Raw genomic sequence first — 20,680 nt, 5'->3', positions numbered from 1 at the left:
GCCCTATTGACCTTATATGGAAAGGCATTACAAACGGTCATGTGCTGGCAGCCAAGGACCGTAACAGTGTAGATAAAGTAATTAGAATCTTAGAGGACATGCACACCCATGTAACTGTAACAACTCTGCTGGCATCACTGCATGGCCTCCCATGCCTCACACACCAACTTACTCACTGTTGCAGGCCATGCTGTGACTTCTGTCTGCTGTCGGCTCCATGCTGCTGTCTGCCTCTTGCTTCCTGACTGTGTGCATAGGGGGGTGGTACCGGCACTTTCTGGTTCTTATTGGATCAGTGTGCACCTGCCTAATGTGCTCCCGGCCAATTACCAAGATGCCTCTAGTATTTAGGGCCGCTCCACCCAGTGGTAGCTACCTGAGCAACGCCTTTACTCAGTTAGTATCTTGCTGCTGAGTTGCCAGGTCCTGTCTCATGTTTAGCATTCTCTGGAGGCTTGATTCCTAGTCCTGTATCTGTGCCTGTCTGCTCTGCCCTCCAGGAGGCAGAATATCCTGGTCCCTGTGCTATTCTTCCTTGTCTTGACTCATACTTGTCCTCTCTGCCCTCAGGAGACAGTATATCCAGGTCTCTGTGTCTTTGTTCCTGTACCTTGTCTTGTACCATTACCTTGTCTGAACTCAGTCCTACCTTTGTCTGTCATTCTTCTTGTCTGTGGCTCCTTTTCCTGCTGTGTCTATTCTTGTCTCCTCTCTGTCTGCCTGTGCTCTGCTCTCTTGCGGCTTTGCCTATTCTGCACTCTTGCAGCTCTGCCTGTGCTCCATACCCCTGTGGCTCTGCCTGTGCTCCGCACTCTTGCGGCTCTGCCTGCTCCGCACTTTTGCGGCTCTGCATGTGCTCTGTACCCTTGCGGCTCTGCCGGTGCTCCGCACTCCTGCGGGTCTGCTTCTGCAGCTGCCGAACCTCTTGCTGCCATCTGCAGCTCCTTTCCGCAGCCTTGCGGTTTTCTCCAGTGTGAACAGATCCAAACCTGTTCCTTCATACACCACTCTTTCCTGCCAGTACCAGCACCTGAACCTCCTGTGTGAACAGGTCTCTACCTATTCCAAACACCACTCCTTCCAACCCATGTCCCTGTGTCTCAGCCGTGTCCGCCTGCCAGTGTCCCAGCCGTGCCCGCCTGCCAGTGTCCCAGTCGTGCCCGCCTGCCAGTGTCTCAGCCATGCCTGCCTGCCAGTGTCTCAGCCATGCCCACTTGCCAGTGTCTCAGCCGTGACTGCTATGCTCACCTGTCTGCCTGCCAGTTGTGCCTGTTGCCTGCACCTGTCCTTACATTCTGTTCCCCAGTGGGATCAGCAGCCACAACTAGACACCACCCTGGAGTGGCACCTGGCAACTACCTGCCGCACCAGCCTGACCTCACCATCAGAGGCTCCAGTGAAGACCAAGGTAGCTGCATTAGTTACGCCCCTTCCAGGGTAGTCTGGTTTGTGGCACAGTGAGTTCACAACACCCTTGCTCACGCCAACCTGCCAGGGTGCCAGCGTTACAGTAACTTAGGCATATGCCTAGTTAGGTGGGTTCAAGGGGAGGGTTAGACTGTGGCCCAGTATGTACTGTGGTCCATTTTGAGAACTACATTGCAAACACAGCCTTTTTAATGTGCAAGTGACTTCATTCTATCTATCTGGCTACAACGTCTCAGTAGAGACTAAAAACACCTTGTTCAAAGTGCGTACAGTTGTTGCTGGCACTCTTCCTCCGGCATTACCAGTTTATTGTCCGGCCGCTGCATTTGCTTTTTCATGTTTTAACCTATCAATAAAGATTGATGGATTTTATTCCTGGAGGTGGATACTTTCATTACTTTGTATAAGTTTTTTACGGGATTCTAGTAGTATATCCTTAAACGTGCCCCATTTATGTTCCGCATCTCCAGTTACCATTATGCGGTCTGCTTATTACACGATTAAGCTCTTCAATTAATTTGTTGAAATCAGCTTTCCTAAAGTTCCAGATTTTTGCATTTTCCCTGTGAAATGTTTCATTGAACATTACATTGAAAGTTATTATATTATAGTCACTGCATCCTAAAAACTCTCTGTAGATCTGAAATTGTATTTGGCCTATTTACCTATTACAGGTGCATCTCACAAAATTAGAATATCATCAAAACGTTGATTTATTTCAGTTCTTCAATACAAAAAGTGAAACTCCTATATTATGTGGAATCATTACACACAGTGATCTATTTCAAGTGTTTATTTCTGTTAATGTTGATGATTATGGCTTACAGCCAATGAAAACCCAAAAGTCATTATCTCTATAGAATATAGGAGATTCACTTTTTGTATTGAAGAACTGAAATAAATTCACTTTTTGATGATATTCTAATTTTGTGAGAAGCTCCCTTATTATTATTTGCTGCCATTTTATTTTGTTGCAGCATTTCATCTTCTACCGCTTCAGCTTTTTTTGATGGTATGTAGTACACTCCAATTAGAAGCTTTCATTTCTTGCTACCACAAGTACATTTACCCATACTGACTTTATATTTTTGGAGCTTCTACAAATGTAATAATTGAAAACTGTCTTAAGTTGGATTTAACAAAAATACACACCACTCCACTTTTTTGTCTTTCATTTCTGATTGTAGTATAACCCTATACATATGTCACCCAGTCATAGATTTCAGGTTTCCGTAATGCTGCCACATCGTATTCTGTTATACAGCAAGAAAACACAGAATGACAGATTTGCAAAAATACTCTGCAATAAAAAATGGCAATAATCAGCAAGTGCTGGATAACAAATGCAGGGTATTTAGTCAATACGTTTTTTTTGCGCAAAAAAATGCACACCAAGCTGCTCCACCTCGTCAAGGTAACCCCCATTGGAGCAGTCCCTATCTAATGTATTAAAAACCTGAACATGTGAACAGTGTCACATTGTATTCTGTGGCTGACAAAACTGACTCCAATGGATTAATTTTGTTTCCAAGTCTTCTTGCATCTGCCAGAAGACATTAAATGCTTTTAAAACATTTATTACTCCTACTCACCTCCCTTCTTCATTGCATATCCAAGCTCCACAAAATCCTGCTTAACCCCTACTATCGCTCTCTCCCATTATACTCTATCTACAAAGTTATTAGCACAACTACCCTCCCTACCATCACATCCTAATTTAAAAGCTCCTCCATTCATCTAACCATTTTATTCCCCAGCACAGCTGCACCATCCCTATTAAGGTGCAGCCCATTCCTACCGTAGAGAGTGTATCCGACTGAGAAGTGGACCCAGTTCTCCATGAACCCAAACTCTTTCTTCCTGAACCAATTTCTAACTCACTTATTTATCTCGGGAAGTTCCCACTATCTTTCTAGGGATGCTTGTGGCACCGGCAATATTTCTGAAATCCCCACCTTGGAGGTACTGGCCTTCATTTTCTCTCCTTGTTACCTGTAATCATTTTAAGGAGCTTCCACCTCCTTCTAACTTTGTCATTGGTTCCGATGTGTACCTTGACCGCTGGGGTTTCCTCTGCGCTGCAATGCAATCTGTTTATGCGATCCGTAATTTGCCAAACCTGAGCACTCGGCAGACAACACAATGTTTGGCATTCATGGTCTCGGCGGCAGATGACCCTGTCTGTCTGCCTAATTATAGAGTCCCTGACCACCAACATCTGCCTGGCTTTTACTGCATTCTTATTTCCTTCCTTCCTACAGCTCTCATTTTCCTGGGTGTTGTAGCAACGTCCTACTGTAGTGAAAACTACAAACTCTTCAGATAATGTCTGTCAGGTTTATTTCTTTTTAACCTTAGAGAAAGTGAAGGTTTTCAAAACATGAAATAATAAAAAAAAAGTATTTTAAATGTACAGTATATTTCATGAAAATCAATTACAGTTGTAAAAAACAGGGATATTTATTTTCCACTACTACATACATTTGAATAAAAATTTGAATAGATGAAGAAAGAGCATATAAATGTTTGATAATGAGACCAGCTGTTCCCTCAGATATTTAAAACTCCAAATAGGCTGGAATTTGTGGTTTATTTTTTGACTTTTTGCAAAAAAATTGCATTAGTTATAAAGGAAAAAAAAGATAAAATGTTTTACCAACAGGTTTTTATTTCATAGCCCCCTTTCGCCCCCCCCAAAAAAAAAAAATCAGCAGAACGTCTTGATTATTGGTTGCCAAACTAAAAAAATTTCATGTAATTTTTTTTTTTACACTAGACAATGGAGCGACTAAACAAACATCTAAATTACTCTGTGTACTGACTGCTGTCAGCGCTTGTATCTACCGATGAGCGAGTAGTGAAATAATCGGACTCACTGTACTCGTTACGAGTACCTCCTAATACTCGGGTACTCGTAACAAGTCCAATGTAAGTCTATGGGAAATGCGAGTAATGGGCTGTGTGTGTGTGGGGCTGTGCGGGGACTGTGCTGGACTGTGCCAGGCTGTGCAGGACTGTGCCGGGCTGTGCGGGACTCTGCTGGGCTGTGCGAGGACTGTGCCGGGCTGTGTGGGACTGCGCTGGACTGTTCGGGACTGTTTTGAGCTGTGTGGGGACTTAGCCGGGCTGTGCGGGGACTGTGTTGGACTGTGCCAGGCTGTGCGGGACTGTGCTGGGCTGTGCGGGACTCTGCTGGGCTGTGCGGGGAGTGTGCCGGGCTGTGCGGGACTGCGCCGGGCTGTGCGGGACTGTGTTGGGCTGTGTGGGGACTGTGCCGGGCTGTGCGGAACTGTGCTGGACTGTGCTGGGCTGTGCGGGGACTTGCCGGGCTGTGCGGGACTGCGCTGGGCTGTGCGGGACTGTGTTGGACTGTGCGGGGACTCTGCTGGGCTGTGCGAGGACTGTGCCGGGCTGTGCGGGACTGCGCTGGACTGTTCGGGACTGTTTTGAGCTGTGGTGGGACTGTGCCTGGCTGTGCGGGGACTGTGCTGGACTCTGCCAGGGCTGTGCGGGGATTGTGCCGGGCTGTGCGGGACTGCGCTGGGCTGTGCGGGACTGTGTTGGGCTGTGCGGGGACTGTGCCGGGCTGTGCGGGCCTGTGCCGGGCTGTGTGGGGACTGTGTCTGGCTGTGCGGGGACTGTGCCGGGCTGTGCGGGGACTGTGCCAGGCTGTGCGGGACTGTGCTGGGCTGTGCGGGGACTGTGCGGGCTGTGCCGATTATTGCGAGGTGAGTAATGAAAAATACTCGCCAGGATTCGAGTACCGCATTACTCGCCGAATACCGAATCCTAACGAGTATACTCGCTCATCCCTATTTATATCAAGTACTTTGTTTGGTTTTATGCCCACCCTCCATCTTGATTACCAGTAAAAGGAGGTATGCTGGCGTTATCTAATTTATTGCAACTTTAGTTCTTTAATAGTGTACTGCCAGATTCAGAGATTTCTAACTTTTTCTGTATGACAGATTGTTTTTTTGCATGAGGTAAGAAAGAGTTAATTATAAAATAACAATTTCATAAGAAATAAAGAAAATTAACGTTCTGTTATGGCCAGTTGTCTTGTTTTATTTGCATGGCTACATACTGGCAGGAACAGATGCCATTTGCTAAATGCCCAGGAGGATATGGATTGCTGCAAGGAAAGTGTTTATTGGCTGTACATTGGCATAATAACAAGAATAACTGATAATTGCATTTTCCCACATACATTTGGCCAGTTCAGTATCAGACATATGGACCTTGTAATGATTGTGCCCACCAATCCCTTTTTATGGTCTTTATCAAGGTGGCGTTGCTCATGGGGTTTTTCGAGAGGTGTGCCTTTGGACCGATCTGCATAATTATCCTCTGAGCACTGCCAATTGAAGGGGTAACTGGAAAAAGATGATCCATCAATTTCTGTATAATGGGGTGTTAAATATTAATAATCCGTTAATTTCGTATAAGACTCAGTTCTGTACATTGCCTTCCACTGACACTGCATGTGCTATTTTAACTCCACTACTCACAAGAATCAGACAGAACCTAGAAGTGAGGACTAAGAACTGCCAGACGTGCTGAAGCCAGACGTGTGAAGACAAGTGCCCAGCGTTGTCCATCAAAGGAACAAGCTGAGACATTTCAAGGTAAGAGAAATGGATGTCATTAATTCTCTTGCTAAGCAGAGTAAATTGAAATTTAAGTCTGTAGACAAGTCTAATCCAGAAGTATTATGGCTTAGCTTATATGCAGAGTGTGAACTGGAGAATCAGAAGTTAGATTCTAAGTTTTTCAATAGAGAAAGAGAGAGATTAAAAAATATTCTACAGATGGTACATATATATCATAGATCTGTGTCAGAGAAATCCAAAAATGATTGTGTAAAGGAAAATAGTGATATTCCCGAGATTCACTGTAATGTAGAAAAGCAGTTACAAGATGAAAGGCAAATAGCAGCAGCAATTGAAGGTGAGCTTGCAGACGTGGAACAAGATGGAGAAGTAGGAGGAGATTTCAGAACTGACGTAGAGGACGTACAAGGGAAAGACGGACCACTAAAAATAGACGACTCACAGGCCCAAATCCGAAGTAAAGTAAGGAAAAGTTTGATAAAAATATGCAAAATCATTCCTGCATATGATAACAAAATCCATGTTTGTAGAAACTCTGAGGTTTTTGAAAGCTGTGTTGACAAATTTGATTTATCTAATGAGGAGAAGAATCAGTTGTTCAAAATGTGGATTCCTGTAAACTTTGCTAGGAGATTATCTTTAAAGATATCTGGTGAAACACATGAGAACTTAAATGATAAGGACAGATTAAAATTTCTTATTTTTTGTTCATCAAATGAAAATCATCCAGATATTGATATTCTTCAAAAATTAAGGATTGGTCGGAAGGAATGTACTTTTACGTTTATGTCCATATATGAACGTCTGTACAAAATGCTGAGTGAGAATGTCAAAACACAGTCCCTCATAAGGAGTTTAGTAAGTAAATTTTGGTTTTTAAATCCTGCATCTCGTGTTATTGCGTCACAAAAAGATTCTTTATTGGAATGTGCGCAATCCCTTGATTTTGCCAGAAAACACGAGAATCGTGAAAAGAAAGTAAATCGTGCTAATTTTGTGAAGACAGGCAGAGTAAAATCTTATCAGAAGCCTGTATTAGCAAAGCCTTCTAAAATGAGTTTTCCCCAAAATCAAATCTATGAAGAACGAAGAAAATCACATGTTTTTTATAAGCCATATGGAATGATGCAAAGGATCACCGAAAAGACACAGATTGAATTAAGAAAAATGATGAGTTCTGATCTTCTTCTTTCTGTAACAAAGATGGCCGAATGTGACAGACAGAAGCAGGTGGTGAGTGACATCATGGCCTGTAAACTGAATACTCTGCTCCAAGAATCTATCAGCTTCAAAATGGCAAGAACTTTTCAGGATAATTTTTGCCGAGAAATAAGTATGGGTGTAGGAATTGGCTAGAAAAAGTAATTATATATATTGCGTAAAAGTGTTATGCAATGTATTAGTCAGTTATATGTAATTATTATATAGCGTATAATTCTGTAGTTCTATGGTTTGTGGATAGATACATATTCATACAGTATATACAGTATAGAGTGTTTGCAGAAGTAGAGACTGAGTAGTAATATTTAGAATTATGAATATGATATTAACCTTATCTTTTATTTTTCCTTAGAATTTTTATTTCAAAGCAGGACTTAATCAGAAAAATTCTCTTACAAGGATTTATGCCTTTATCTACACAGGAAGTTGCAATAATTGCATGATTTTATATTTAACACTTAAAAGAAAATAACTAACTGCATTTTAAAAAGTGTTCTGTGTGTGCCTTTACTGCTGGCTTGAATGACTACCACAGCATGTGAAATTTGAACCTTGTTCTAATAATAAGTATACCAGTATACTACGTCCCTCTTCTTTAGGAAAAGGATTTTAAGGGGGTCTCAACTTTTGCAAACCAATGGAATTTTTTTTCCAAGCCTAAATGTCAAGTATAGCTATACAACATATATTTATGTCATGTGTATTTGGGGAATATTCAAAGAAATATTAAGACTAAATTTAAATAGTTTACAATGCATTGATAATTAGGGTTAAAATACGTGTATTCATCACACCTTCGTATGTGAGGTATTTGGTTTAAACTTAAATATGTGACACAGTCTGAGTGACAGTGACTGAGTGTATGAGCAGCTGCTGAGCGAGTAATGTGATACGTTTGTTGTATGTGAGGCCTCAGGATTCTGAGTGCAAAAGAGAGAAAAAAAGAAACAAACCCAAAACCTTTATCTTTAGGAGAAATATGCAGATCAGTTAAATTAAAATATTAAGATATAATGAAATATCTACACAACATATATTTCTATATTTCTATAGTAATTATTATTTCTTGACTTAGTTAATTGTGGATAAGTGCAATCGCACATCAAAATGGTTTATGAAGAAAATCTACATTTAAATTAATTTTTCCAAAGGATAATTTTATGATATTCAAATTAATTTTAATGGTTACACATTAAAACAAATAATGACAAATAATGACAAATAATGGTATAAGACAAATAATGGTATAAGCAAGTAGAAATTCACATAATTTATAAATTAATTATTTTTCATTTTGGTTTTGATAAATGAATTATTCCATAGAACAATATTTTTTGGTATTAAGTGGGAAAATATGCTTTTGATCCTGACTACATCATCACATTTGATTAATACCTCTTCTTCACACATTTTAATAAAAAAGAAATATTAATAAGGTACAATGGTATAAGTATTGGGTATAATAACATTAAGTATTATAAAGAGTCATTTCTTTACACTAAGAAGAGTATTACATGCAAAGTTGCATAATTTGAATATTTTGGTAACACAAGTTTATGACAATTATGAAATAATCCAGATCATGGAAATATTAAGGGTATATGTTACTGAAGACATAACTACTCTGCATCAACATAAAGGCCTTATTTTTATTTTTATTCTTATTCTTATTTTTAATTTTCAATTTTTTTATCTATTTTTATTTTAATTCTTAAATTTTTATTTTTTTCTTTCATCAGTATTTAGTAAAGTAATATCTACTATAACTATAGAATATTGCTTCATTAAATATAGCAATGATATGGTTCTATTACAAAGGAAAATGTTTCACTTCTGAGTTATATGCAACAATTGTTTTATTCATTCATTCGCTCACTCATATATTCTTATTTTGGTTCATGGCTATACATTCCTACATATTATTAGCATAATAAATATATTCCTTATTAATAAAGATGAAAACACTGGTTACATAAAACACAGTGACACCTATGGGTTGAAAAAGGTAATTACACCTATGACATAAAAAAATGTTCTATCACATGAAAAAATATGGATAATAATGTATTATCACTTAATATTGGTTTATTATTTCAAACATTGAAATCCATATATGGTACAAATTCTGATAATAATTATATGGATATTACTGATTGCTATGGTACGCTGTGATATTATAAGATAGGAAAATTACCAGGTTTGGTATAGACTAGGGAAATGAAGACTTCAAGCAAGATACTGAAATTACATTAATAAAGACTTGTCATATTTCTAAACTTTATTGATTCTTATCAGTTGCAAGAAGAAGAATGTCGCTATCCAGAAGTCCCAGAAGGTAACAAAGCTATGATTACTGAGTAATAGACTGTGTTACTTACAAGTGCAGTTTCCACCACTGACAGTCACAAGTGCAGCATCCACCACTGACAGCCACAAGTGCAGTATCCACCACTGACAGTCACGATTAAAGTGTCTAACCTGACAACCAGAGGACGAGGATCCTATGATGCTGAGATGAACGGTATTATCACGTTCTTACCAAGTTCCAGAGGTTTCCAATCACCTGTAAAGCTTCGATGAAGGCTGGTGAACAATAAAGTAATTGTCAGGAAGCTACAACCCTGACATGTGTTCTGTGCATTAGGACAAGGACTGGTTATGGTGCTATGTTTAGCAAGGAAGAGTCATTTTAACCCTTGCTTTGCTGACCAAAGACGTCACACCTGTTCAAAGACCAGTGCCGATGGGGGATTCCAGAATATCCAAGGCGAGCCAATGTAAGCCCAGGTTTTTAAAGATGACACTGCACAGATATTAAAGCTGCATTTCATCTATAGACTTTGTTTCTTATCAACATTTGAATTTATGGACTTTGATTTTATACACAACACGATTTCTACAACATCTATATGCTATAGAAAAACTGTGGTTTTAAAAGAACCAAGAAGAAGACAGAAGACATCAAAATGAAGACCAGATGACATCAGATGATGATGACTGGACCTGAGATGCTTCAATTTAGATTTAGGGAAGTATAATTATACATATTGTATATGAATATTGTTCATGGCTTACCATAACATGAATTCACATCAATTATGTCATTGAGTACTTATAACAATAATCTGATATTATTATTATTGATATTAAATTATTTTGTCAAAGAAGAAGAAAAGAAGAAAGAAGATCTTGTTATATTTTGAGGGTTCCAATTAATGTCTGTCTCCCTCAAAAGGGGGAATTGTTAAATATTAATAATCCGTTAATTTCGTATAAGACTCAGTTCTGTACATTGCCTTCCACTGACATTGCATGTGCTATTTTAGCTTGAGGTAAATGTCAAACTCCATATATACCGAGATCACGTGCTTTAAGAGATGTATATAATTCATGGCTAACTGTAGAGGTCGCTCGTTCCTTCCCTCACCATCATGAGACACAGACGCGAGATGTCATCTCTGCACGGACATAACTGAACAGCTGGTATGTTAATCCAACACACATCCAGAGGAGCTACGCACTACAGGACTCATGTCTTTTCAGAGTTCCAGGAAAGAAGGTTACAAGCTTATATATGAACTAATGGACAATCTCTCTTTCACCTATTTTTATGTTTTTCTGTAATAATCTTTTCTATGATGGAAGAATCCAAATAAACCACTACATTTTTATCTGGTAACTAGTCCTGAGTATTTACAAGAAATGCATTTTTTTTACATGGGGGAAGATTAAAGTGAGATCATGGCCAGTTGTCTTGTTTTATTTGCATGGCCACATACTGGCAGAAACAGATGCCATTTGTTAAATGCCCAGGAGGCTCTGGGTCACCACAGGGAAAGTGTTTATTGGCCGTACATTTGGCATAATCACTGGAAAAACTGATGATTGCATCTTCCCACATACATTTGGCCATTTCAGTATCAGACCTGAAGGTCATTTGGAACATCGCTTCACATTTTTTCAAAGGAGCAAAGATGAAAACTAAATTGGACTTGGAAGAGCAGCCGGCAAGGATGGACGTCTCAACCAATAGTAGATTGGCTTCACCAGTTCTTCTTCTAAAGTTCTGAGTAGCCTTTTTAAACACATTTTTTTCCCAATAATGTAGTTTATATATTGCAAAACCTAAAGGAATGAAAGATAATGGTAGGTGTATAAAGTGCCACCAAGTGTCGGTAATACATGCAGATATGAAAGCCATCAGAGGCATACCTGTTAATAAACCAAAAAACAACACTGAAATTCTGATTTTAGTCCAATTGTATGAGAAGAAATCAGTTGGGGTATCGTTTATCAGCTGAATGGCTTTCTTGTATATTTCAGGGTCTTTCACAACAGCTTTCAGAGAGTCCGGAACACAAGTGTCAGAGAATATCGCCTTGATGGCATCTCTATCATTTTCATTCACGGCTGCCAGGGACAGCAGATGTTTCCCGCCATATAGTAAAGATGACTGGAAGTGAACCAAGACGTCTTCTGCTTCTTTAGCGTTGTTCCTCAGGAGCCTGTTGCACAGTTTTTCAAAGAACTGCTCATCGTCAGCTTCTAGATATGTTAGATGGCTGAGATACAGAGGCATTGGGCACGGCTTTAGCATGACGGGCACAATGGCCTTATGTGACATACAGTCCTGGAACATGGACAGATTGGCTTCAAAGAGGCACCAGCGACTCTGTACAAAATCTGGACTCAGCACCATCAACATTTTCTGACTCCTCTGAATGCTCTCAGTCATGTTTTCTATGATCGTCTTTCCTGCAGTAAAGTCACGATCATGAGAACAGATTTTAATGCTTGGAAATGTAACTTCCAGTCTGTGGATCAGCCGATGCACCCATCTAGAGTCCACACCACTGAAGCTGATGAAAACATGGTACATGTCGTCCCCCGTGAGATTAGGTACTGGGAAATAATCAGCGACACATGAGCTTGTTGACGGTCTGACTTCAGAATTTTGAAACTCTTCCATTTTCTAATTTGTGTTTATGCCTGATGAGTATAAAACAGAAGAACTAACATTAGTTATTTTTGTTTTAAATGTTTCAAAAGCACTGAAAGCCAAGAAAGAAATATATAAAACATTAGATAGTACAGTCATCTTTAGTAAGCAAGCCAAAAGGAAATTATTGGGGTTATCAAAATGGAAACTATTTTCTTTAAAAAAAACCCCATTAAATATTGTGGTGAATCCCTAATAATTTATTGAATAGTCTTATCCGTAGGGATAAGCAGAATTATTTAAGGAGCCTCGAGTTCAAGTTGACTTTCCTGAAATTGGCTCTTTTAGGGAACTCTAACACATTGAGATACCATTTGCGATTCAAAAAAAGAACAACTTGCCCAGTATCAGTGTGTATCATCCCACACTGCTGAAGCATTGGAGAGCATGAAAAAGTCATTTTGCATTGCCACTTGGGCCTCCCCATAATACCCTGCATCTATAACATCTCACAGATTTCTCAGTCCTTGTATTATGCACGTGGTTGTAGAACCACTGTGCCACCATCTAGGGAGAGCCTGGAAGGGCATAACTAAATGACCACATGTTTCTTCACTAGAGCCCCTGATGGTGTTGTTACACTTTAACCCAGGTGGACGCCAGGTGCTACTTCAGGTCAGACCCTGGAGCCAGCTGACCCCCAAAGGCGCAAGGAAACAGGACCTACAAGGAACTGGTTAACCGGAGAATGTGCATCTGGTAGCGAGAATAGGTACTGGGTCAGGAATGAGCAGAATAAGTTCAGGAGCACATAGCAGACTGAGGCACAGGATCACAGGTGTAGGTTCAGACTGGACTGGTGAGGGTAGCAGTACAGGTGCAGACGAGACAGACCAGGCTCTCGACTTAATAGAGTCAGGACAGCTTCAGAAACAGGTTACAGCAGGGCAGACAGGATAAAGTTCAAACAGGCCGGACAGGATCAGATGCAGGCAGGATGTTCATGATCAAATTCAGACAAAGCAGGCAGAACCAAAAATCTTATCGGCAGAGGGAAGCATGAAGTGCTCTAAAATTTCCTGGTAGACGGCTGCGCTGACTTTGGTCTTGCTAAAACACAGTGGACCTACACCAGCAGATGACATGGCTCCCCAAACCATCACTGATTGTGGAAACTTCACACTAGACCTCAAGCAGATTGGATTATTATCTATCTCTTCAATCTTCCTCCAGAATCTAGGACCTTGATTTCCAAGGTCTAGTGTGAAGCATCCACAATCAATGATGGTTTGTCTACCAGGAAATTTTAGAGCACTTCATGCTGTCCTCTGCCGACAAGCATTTTGGAGATGGAAATTTCATTCTCCAGCAGACAAGCTCAATCATCATGCAATGTGGCATGCACGCTGTATACTGGAGGCAGCAAACAGGTACAGTGGCAGCACCCAGCATCCAGGGGGTGCATATGCTACTCTCAATCTTTTCAGCCACTGCCCGCGGTAGTGCAGGGAGGTTGTGCACTATATTCTAGGTTTCAGCTGTAACAAGGAAAGGAGTAGAGAAAGAGTAAGTTTAGTATGTGAAGAGTAAGTGAGTTATCAGACAGTAAAAAGGACACCTAGTATAAGAACAAACTAACAGACTATGTAGGTGATGATATTCAACTGTTGCAGTTGGTCCTGACTACTATGTATCATTACTAGAAATGGTATACACTGTATGTACTGCACACACACACATACTGTATATATATATATATATATATATATACACTCAACTCAAACATGTAATCTGTTACAGCTGGTCCTGGTTCTCGCCCTGCACCTGGTTCTGGCACTGCCCCCAGTTTTGGTCCCTCACCTGCTCCTGCTTTGCATGCTGCCCCTGTACATCAGTGAGGTCCCTGTCGAGATCCTCGTGCTCTGTCTGTCTCTCGGCGTCCTGCTGTTGCTCCTCTCTCCCCCACTTCCTGGTATGCTGCCAGCAGGCCTTCAGGGAAAGTGCTTAGGACGCAAGCATGCTTCCCTCTGGTCTCTTAAAGGGACATCGTGCATTTTTTGAAAATAGCAATTATCCAATGGCAGCGCACTGATTACTATTTCTGGCCTCTCCTCCATAGGGAGAATGCCGCAGTAACGAGTATCTACTCTTGCTACATCCGGTTCAGTCCCTGTTCTCTCTGCACTGCATTAGCAATCTGTTTGCACTTGCTCATACTGTTTGTCTCTGCAGAGTATCTGTGACCAGTATTCAACTATCTCAGATGACATCAGTATCCATCTATTCAACTGCCATCCCGTCCCGCCACTCTCCATCCAAACCCGAGGACTATGTCAAAGTTACTGGAACCAGCTTCCTATCATCTACCCGGAACCTGACCTTCCTCACCAGTGCCAGCTTCACCACTCATACCCGGTGTCTTCCGGTCAGCTCCATCTGATCTGTTATATCTGTTACCCATTTGTCCTGCTGGGACAGCTGCCACCATGTCCGGGGTCTAACTGGAGGTAGCACGTGTGTCCACCAGGTATTCCACTCTGGTCCTGTTCATGGGACTTTACTATGGATACCTGGGGCTCACTAGTTACGCCCCTTTGGATCCCCCCGGTCCATGGTCCCGAGGTTCCACTCTAAAAATAAAAAACGTGAACGTCACCACCTGTGCCTCTGCTTCCATTAGTTACATAATCAATAAGTTTTATAGGTGTATTCTCAAGTTATTTCTTGAGCAGCTCAGACCTATGCAGTCTCCTTATTTCCTTATTGTTTGGGTGTGGGAGGCACTCTTCCTTGAGTGAGAGTTCTGGTCAGGAGCTCCACCCATCTACAATACATTAATGATCTCTCAGTGTTGTTCTGAGTCTACATTGTTATTGCCATGTTTACATATAGAGATTGCAGTGCCTTTGAACAAGCACAGGGCTCAGAAAGTCAGAACAGTGATTAAGAGAACTACTCTGGAGACTGCTGATGCTCGGTGCAGGAGATTGTGATTATACAAAACTGATAAAATACCAATCAGGAGCTGAGAGGGGGTGGTTGGTGAGCAGTCAACTTTTGTATAAAAATCATTGATCCGGAGCAGTAGTGTAGCTACCGGGAAGGGGCAGAGGGTGCAGCTGTGCCAGGCACCGCGCAGTGAGGTAAAGTTAACTGTATCTGCATGCACAGAGGGTCGATGACGTTAAACTCTGTGACAGAGAAGAGAGAGATAGTCTCCCTGCATGGCTGCTCTCCACTCTGTAGGCCACAAGTAGCATTAGGCCTGAGGCCTACAGAACGGTAGGTAAGGGCGGAGCAATGCAATGACATCATGGCATCCCACTGTCAAGGACCTGCCACTGTGTGCTGGATTCTACAAGATTAAGTGAGCATATGGTGCTTGTTTTTTTATCATTTTAAGATTGTGTGTTAATGTCTTTATGTATGGGAGCAATTACTAAGAAGGTCAAAATAGAGTGGGGGCTACTGCTAAGCAATCTATAATAGATTGGGGGCAACTGCTAAGATGACCATAATAGAGTGGGGGTTACTAGTAAGGGGGCCTTAATGGAGTGGGGCTACTACTGAGAGGGACACAATATTGTTGGGACTACTATTAAGAGGACCATAATAGTGTAGGGGCTACTAAATGGTCATCATAATAGCATGGGGGCTACTAGAGGGGGCCATCATAATAGGGTGAGGACTACTAATGGGGCCATCATATAACATAGAGGCTACTAAGTGGGCTCACACACATAGTGTGGGTTACTAAGGGAGCTATGATACAGTGTGTGAGCTAGTAAGGAGGAACATCGCATAGCATGGGGACTTCTAAAGGGCCAAGATACAGTGTTGGGGTTGTTAAGGAGTCCTCTTATGCAGTGGTGGTTACTAAGGAGGCCAATATACAGTGTTAGGGCTACTAAGGCGGCCCTCCTACAGAATGGGGGCTAATAATGGGGCCCTCCTGCAAAGTGGGGGCTAAAAATGGGGAACTCCTACAGAGTTAGGGTTTCTAGTGGGGTCATTAGAGTGAGGTCTCTTAAGGGGGTCCACTTACAGGGTGGTGGATACTATGGGAGCCAATATAATGTGTGGACTACTGTGAGGCCATCATACATGTTAGGGACTACTATGAGAGCCATTATACAGTGAAGAAGCAATCATACAGTGTGGGGAGACAGCGGGGACATCGTACAGTATGGGAGCCATCAAAAACTGTGGGGACCACTAAGGGTCCATTTTACAGTATGGAGGCTACTGTTGTTCCATCAGACATCTGGACTACTGTGGAGGCATCATATAGCTTTTGGGGCATTATGTGGTCTATAGATGAGCTGTAGGGACATCATACTCTAAAAAGCGTAGCTTTTGGACATCATACTGTAAATAAGGGAGTTGTGACATATTGTTTAGATGAGACCTGTACAGGGGAAGTCTCAGGGGACATTATTATTGTTAAGTGGGCACATATTGTTATTGGGGCACTTAGGGTATTGTTTCTGTCAAAGTGGCACACAGAGGACACTATTACTTTCCAGGGGTCAAAAAGTGGGCACTGTTTTCTAGGGCACTTGCACATGGCATTAATAAATTCTAGAGGACTTTTTTACCATATAGAGGTCATAAAGGAGGCACCGTAATTGGTAAGGGGAAAAATGGTGGCCATTATTAGGTGGGGCACTAAAAGGAGTGCTGTTTTTGTACCACACAGCAGGTGCAGTAATAAAGACACATACATCAGCAGCTCAGTATTGTGGTGACAGCAGTATGAGGAGTTTTTGCAGGTTGGGAATAGATAGGGACTGGACTGGAAATGTGAGAAGTTAAATGTGTCTTTGTTGTTATCTTGGCAGATAAGTCCTGTCTGGAGAAGTCATCATATTTGTCAGTAACAGATGGAAAAGAAGGGAAAAGTGAATGACTCCATCAGAAAGAACATCAGCTGCAAGTTACTACATATGACTGTTCTGTAATCTCTTGTATTTTCTGCAGCACTGGTATCTACCACTATATGGTCACCATATGGCAGGAATATCAGTGTTGGTCTTTCTATAGCGATTTATCTTCAGTAGCAGGTGGGTCATCGGCTGAGGTCCCCTTATACCTATTATTAGAGTGTGCCTCCATAGTTGTAATCAAAATTACCTGGTTAGGGGCCCACTGAGATGTTTCGTCCCCATAGCTATGCCTTTGGGCTGGAGAGAGATGACTGGGATATTAGGAGTTAACTCTTCTTGTGGTATGTAACTACTGGCACCCTCTGCCAGACTTTGTTGGCTGAGCTCCTTGAAATCAAGCTGTACACTCTGTATGATAAAAGCTCTCAATGCAGGAGAATAACACATAGAAAAGGCAAATCTATTGCAAACGTGCTTATTTTCATACTGTCTAACTAGAGCATTTAAACATGAGAATATCAGTTTAAACAAAACTTTGGTTAATAACACATTCCTACTTCCTTGTTATTGTCTCCATCCACCTGCAACCATACAACCACAAGTCACAGTCACTGCCTCTTTATATACTGGGAACCAAGCCAAAAACCATACTTGTGATGCAATGAACCGGCATCCACATGTCTGACATGTGATCTCAACCATCCTGCTTACCTACTGCTCACATTATTCACAGAAACACCGTGCCTGCATCATGTTCATTTATATTTTTTGAAAGGTGTGATTCTCAAGGTTCATTATATTTATGAAATCAAAATGAGAAAGATAACATAACAAATTGCAACTATAATTAAAAGATAAAACAAGGCATAAAACAGTAGATAACAAGGGGCCAGACCACGTAACACTGTGCTACCTAAAGTAATTACTACAGAGGCATAATATATGGCAAGGGTATCCTAAAATAATTATACAATCAGCTGTAATAATGTATTTAAATAATTAAATCCAATCCAATACAATAACAATAAGTACATAATATTGGCAATGCCTTTAGTCTCAATGCTGTCTGTAAAAACCATAATGTAGAGAGAAAATACTACTGTATACACATATGCTAATCCTAGCCAAAGTATGCTTAAAGTTCTAGTGGTGTACCACAAGAACAGAGATACATCCGTAAATTCCATGAAACTCCAATAGGCAAATGTCAGTATTCTATGGAAATAGCAGGTAAGCTGCAAAGATGTTATGAAGCAGTATAGCACTCTACATTGCTGAAGAGATCAATGAACCACTGGGTAAGGTGTATGAACAGGTCCGGTCTCCCCCCACCACCCCGACGCACGTTTCACCCAGAGCTTATTCTCCTTCCAGCTGGACACTTTGTTATCTACAGTTTTATGCCTTGTCTTGTGTTTTAATATAATTTGAATAAAGCTTTATATTGTTTTATCTTTATGGTTCTCTTCTTGCAGCTATTGTGTGTATATAAGTCCGCATTGGATTGCATGTCAATTGAAGTGCCATAGATATTTATATGGACATTTTTTTTATTTATTTAATTAAAAGTTACTTGACTGGGCTTCAACGGTTCAAGTACTATATGTTTTTCTGTAGGCGAATGTGGTAACTGTGATGTTCGAGTCTTCTTTTTCAGATCACCTTCCGCACAAACTGATGTCTGTCCTGATGTAAGCTGCTGTGCATGACGTGCAAGCACAGTAAGCCTTAAAAGATATAGACAAATGTGAAGATATACATTTATTTTTGTATGAAAAGCATTTTGTGCAATTGAGTTTATGATCTTCTAAGCTGCATTCAGCGGTAACGTGGTACCGCTCATTAAAGTCAAGAATATGCGCATATTCATGACTTTAATGAGCGGCATCACGTGATTGCTGAAACCTGGAAGAGCTGCCACACCGAGACCATGGAAGAAGCAGGGGGGCTGCAGAGACCGTGCCAGGAGGGGGTGAGTATGATGGGGAGGACGGGGAGCAGTGCAATATTCACCTGTCCCCATTCCACAGCCACGCACCGCTCTGTCCGCCGCGTCCTCTGACTGTGACTTTCAGGTCAGTGGACAGGATGACGTAGTCAGTGCGCGCCCTCTGCTGAACGTCACTGCAGAGACCCGGGACACAGAGCAGCGTGAGGCAGTGGAACGGGGACAGGTGAATATCACCAGTGCCAAGGGACTGAGCCAGCGGCGACACCAGCACATGGCCCACATAGCGCGCCAGTGTCCCCGCCTGCTCAGGACACTGGCACCTGGCCCCCAGCGACGAGAGGTGAGTATATCTTTTTTTCCGTAACAGCAGCAGCAGCAATATATGGGGGGTATTTATCTATGGAACATCTTCTTGGGCCACCATTAACCCTTGTGCAGCATTTTATGGGGGGTACTTATCTATGGAGCATCTTCTTGGGCCACCATTAACCCTTGTGCAGCATTTTATGGGAGGTATTTATCTGTGGAGCATCTTCTTGGAAAACCATTAACCCTTGTGCAGCATCACTCTTGGCTTATACTTGAGTCAATAAGTTTTCCCAGTTTTTTGTGGCAAATTAGGAGTCTCGGCTTATACTTGGGTTGGCTTATACTCGAGTATATATGATAAGTGCAAAAATGCTGCAAAAGATAAGCAAAAAATTCAGGCATTAGGTTTTCCTGTGTTTTTGATGCCAAAGCCTGATGAAGTTGAATCAGTTTTTTTTATGTACTAAATTTTAGCAGCATGCACAAGAGACAAAAGTGCCCTGACAAAAATGCAGTAAAAACTAAGACAAAAAAGGAGCAAAAACGTAACAAAACTTGTATTTTGTAAGCAGTTTAAAACGCAGCTTAAACGTGTCATAAAAAAATCCACAGCAAAAACGCAACAACTGTAAGTCCAGTCCTGGTCCTGAAGTCTTATTGTAGAGGTGCAGGAAGTTTGTAAAGTCCCCTTGTTCTTGCGACAGCTTGTTTTTCTGTCAGCTGGAGCGGCATTTATTCGTACATCCCCCCAACAATATCAGTCCCTCCTGCCGCACCGTCATCCCACAGCTCTGACTCCAGAATATAACGAGGTCACCATAACTGAACCTTTATAAAGCAACTCATTAAATAATCTGTGATCATTGCACTAAACACCTACCTGATTAATGCAGATCTGCGCAAGGTGAAATTTCATCTGCAAGAAGTTTCTGAAATGCTTCAGGTGAGTTTCAGTTTCACTCCAGTAAAAATTTAACGCCGCTCCCATAATGAATCTTGTATTTCAATAACTTATTATTAACTCTTGCCTGTCTCATGTCTTGATGCACTGAACAAAATTTCTCATTTTGGAATGCTGCATTAAAATTGATTTTTTTATTCTTGCATTTTTGTGGATCTCATGTGGAAGATAAAAATAAGCAAAAACAAAAAAATACACTTTTTATCATAATTTTCAAAATCATTTCTAAGGTACCGGTAGTTGGTTCTATCAAATATATTTATCACAAATAGTCAGCACCAAAAGAGCGGGAAGAGTTTAGGATTTAGTCAGTCTGACAGAGTCAGTGGAGGAGTGAAGATCCCCTGAGTGGGATGGATGAAGGAAGTGCTG

At 41.2% G+C, this 20,680-nt stretch overlaps 1 protein-coding gene across 1 annotated transcript; it reads right to left on the bottom strand.

Annotated features, from left to right (window-relative positions):
- Positions 1-10,410: 10,410 nt before the first annotated feature.
- LOC141098573 (uncharacterized) lies at positions 10,411-20,279 on the bottom strand. Its single transcript, XM_073586479.1, has 2 exons — positions 20,228-20,279; positions 10,411-12,251 (listed from the first exon to the last, which is right to left on the bottom strand). Exon 2 carries the CDS (start codon positions 12,229-12,231, stop codon positions 11,002-11,004), a length of 1,230 nt encoding a protein of 409 aa, XP_073442580.1. The 5' UTR covers positions 12,232-12,251; positions 20,228-20,279; the 3' UTR covers positions 10,411-11,001.
- Between the last annotated feature and the right edge of the window lie 401 nt (positions 20,280-20,680).

This window comes from Dendrobates tinctorius, unplaced genomic scaffold (genome assembly GCF_039654945.1).
Source record: "Dendrobates tinctorius isolate UK_male_01 unplaced genomic scaffold, ASM3965494v1 ptg000093l, whole genome shotgun sequence".
In the NCBI taxonomy this organism is placed as follows: Eukaryota; Metazoa; Chordata; class Amphibia; order Anura; family Dendrobatidae; genus Dendrobates; species Dendrobates tinctorius.
Note: the sequence above shows the minus strand (reverse complement) of the source record. Positions and strands in the feature narration are given on the sequence as shown.

What these genes read in the sequence shown, in the direction of transcription:
- LOC141098573 (XM_073586479.1), bottom strand. Translation starts at nt 12,231, where the DNA reads ATGGAAGAGTTTCAAAATTCTGAAGTCAGACCGTCAACAAGCTCATGT.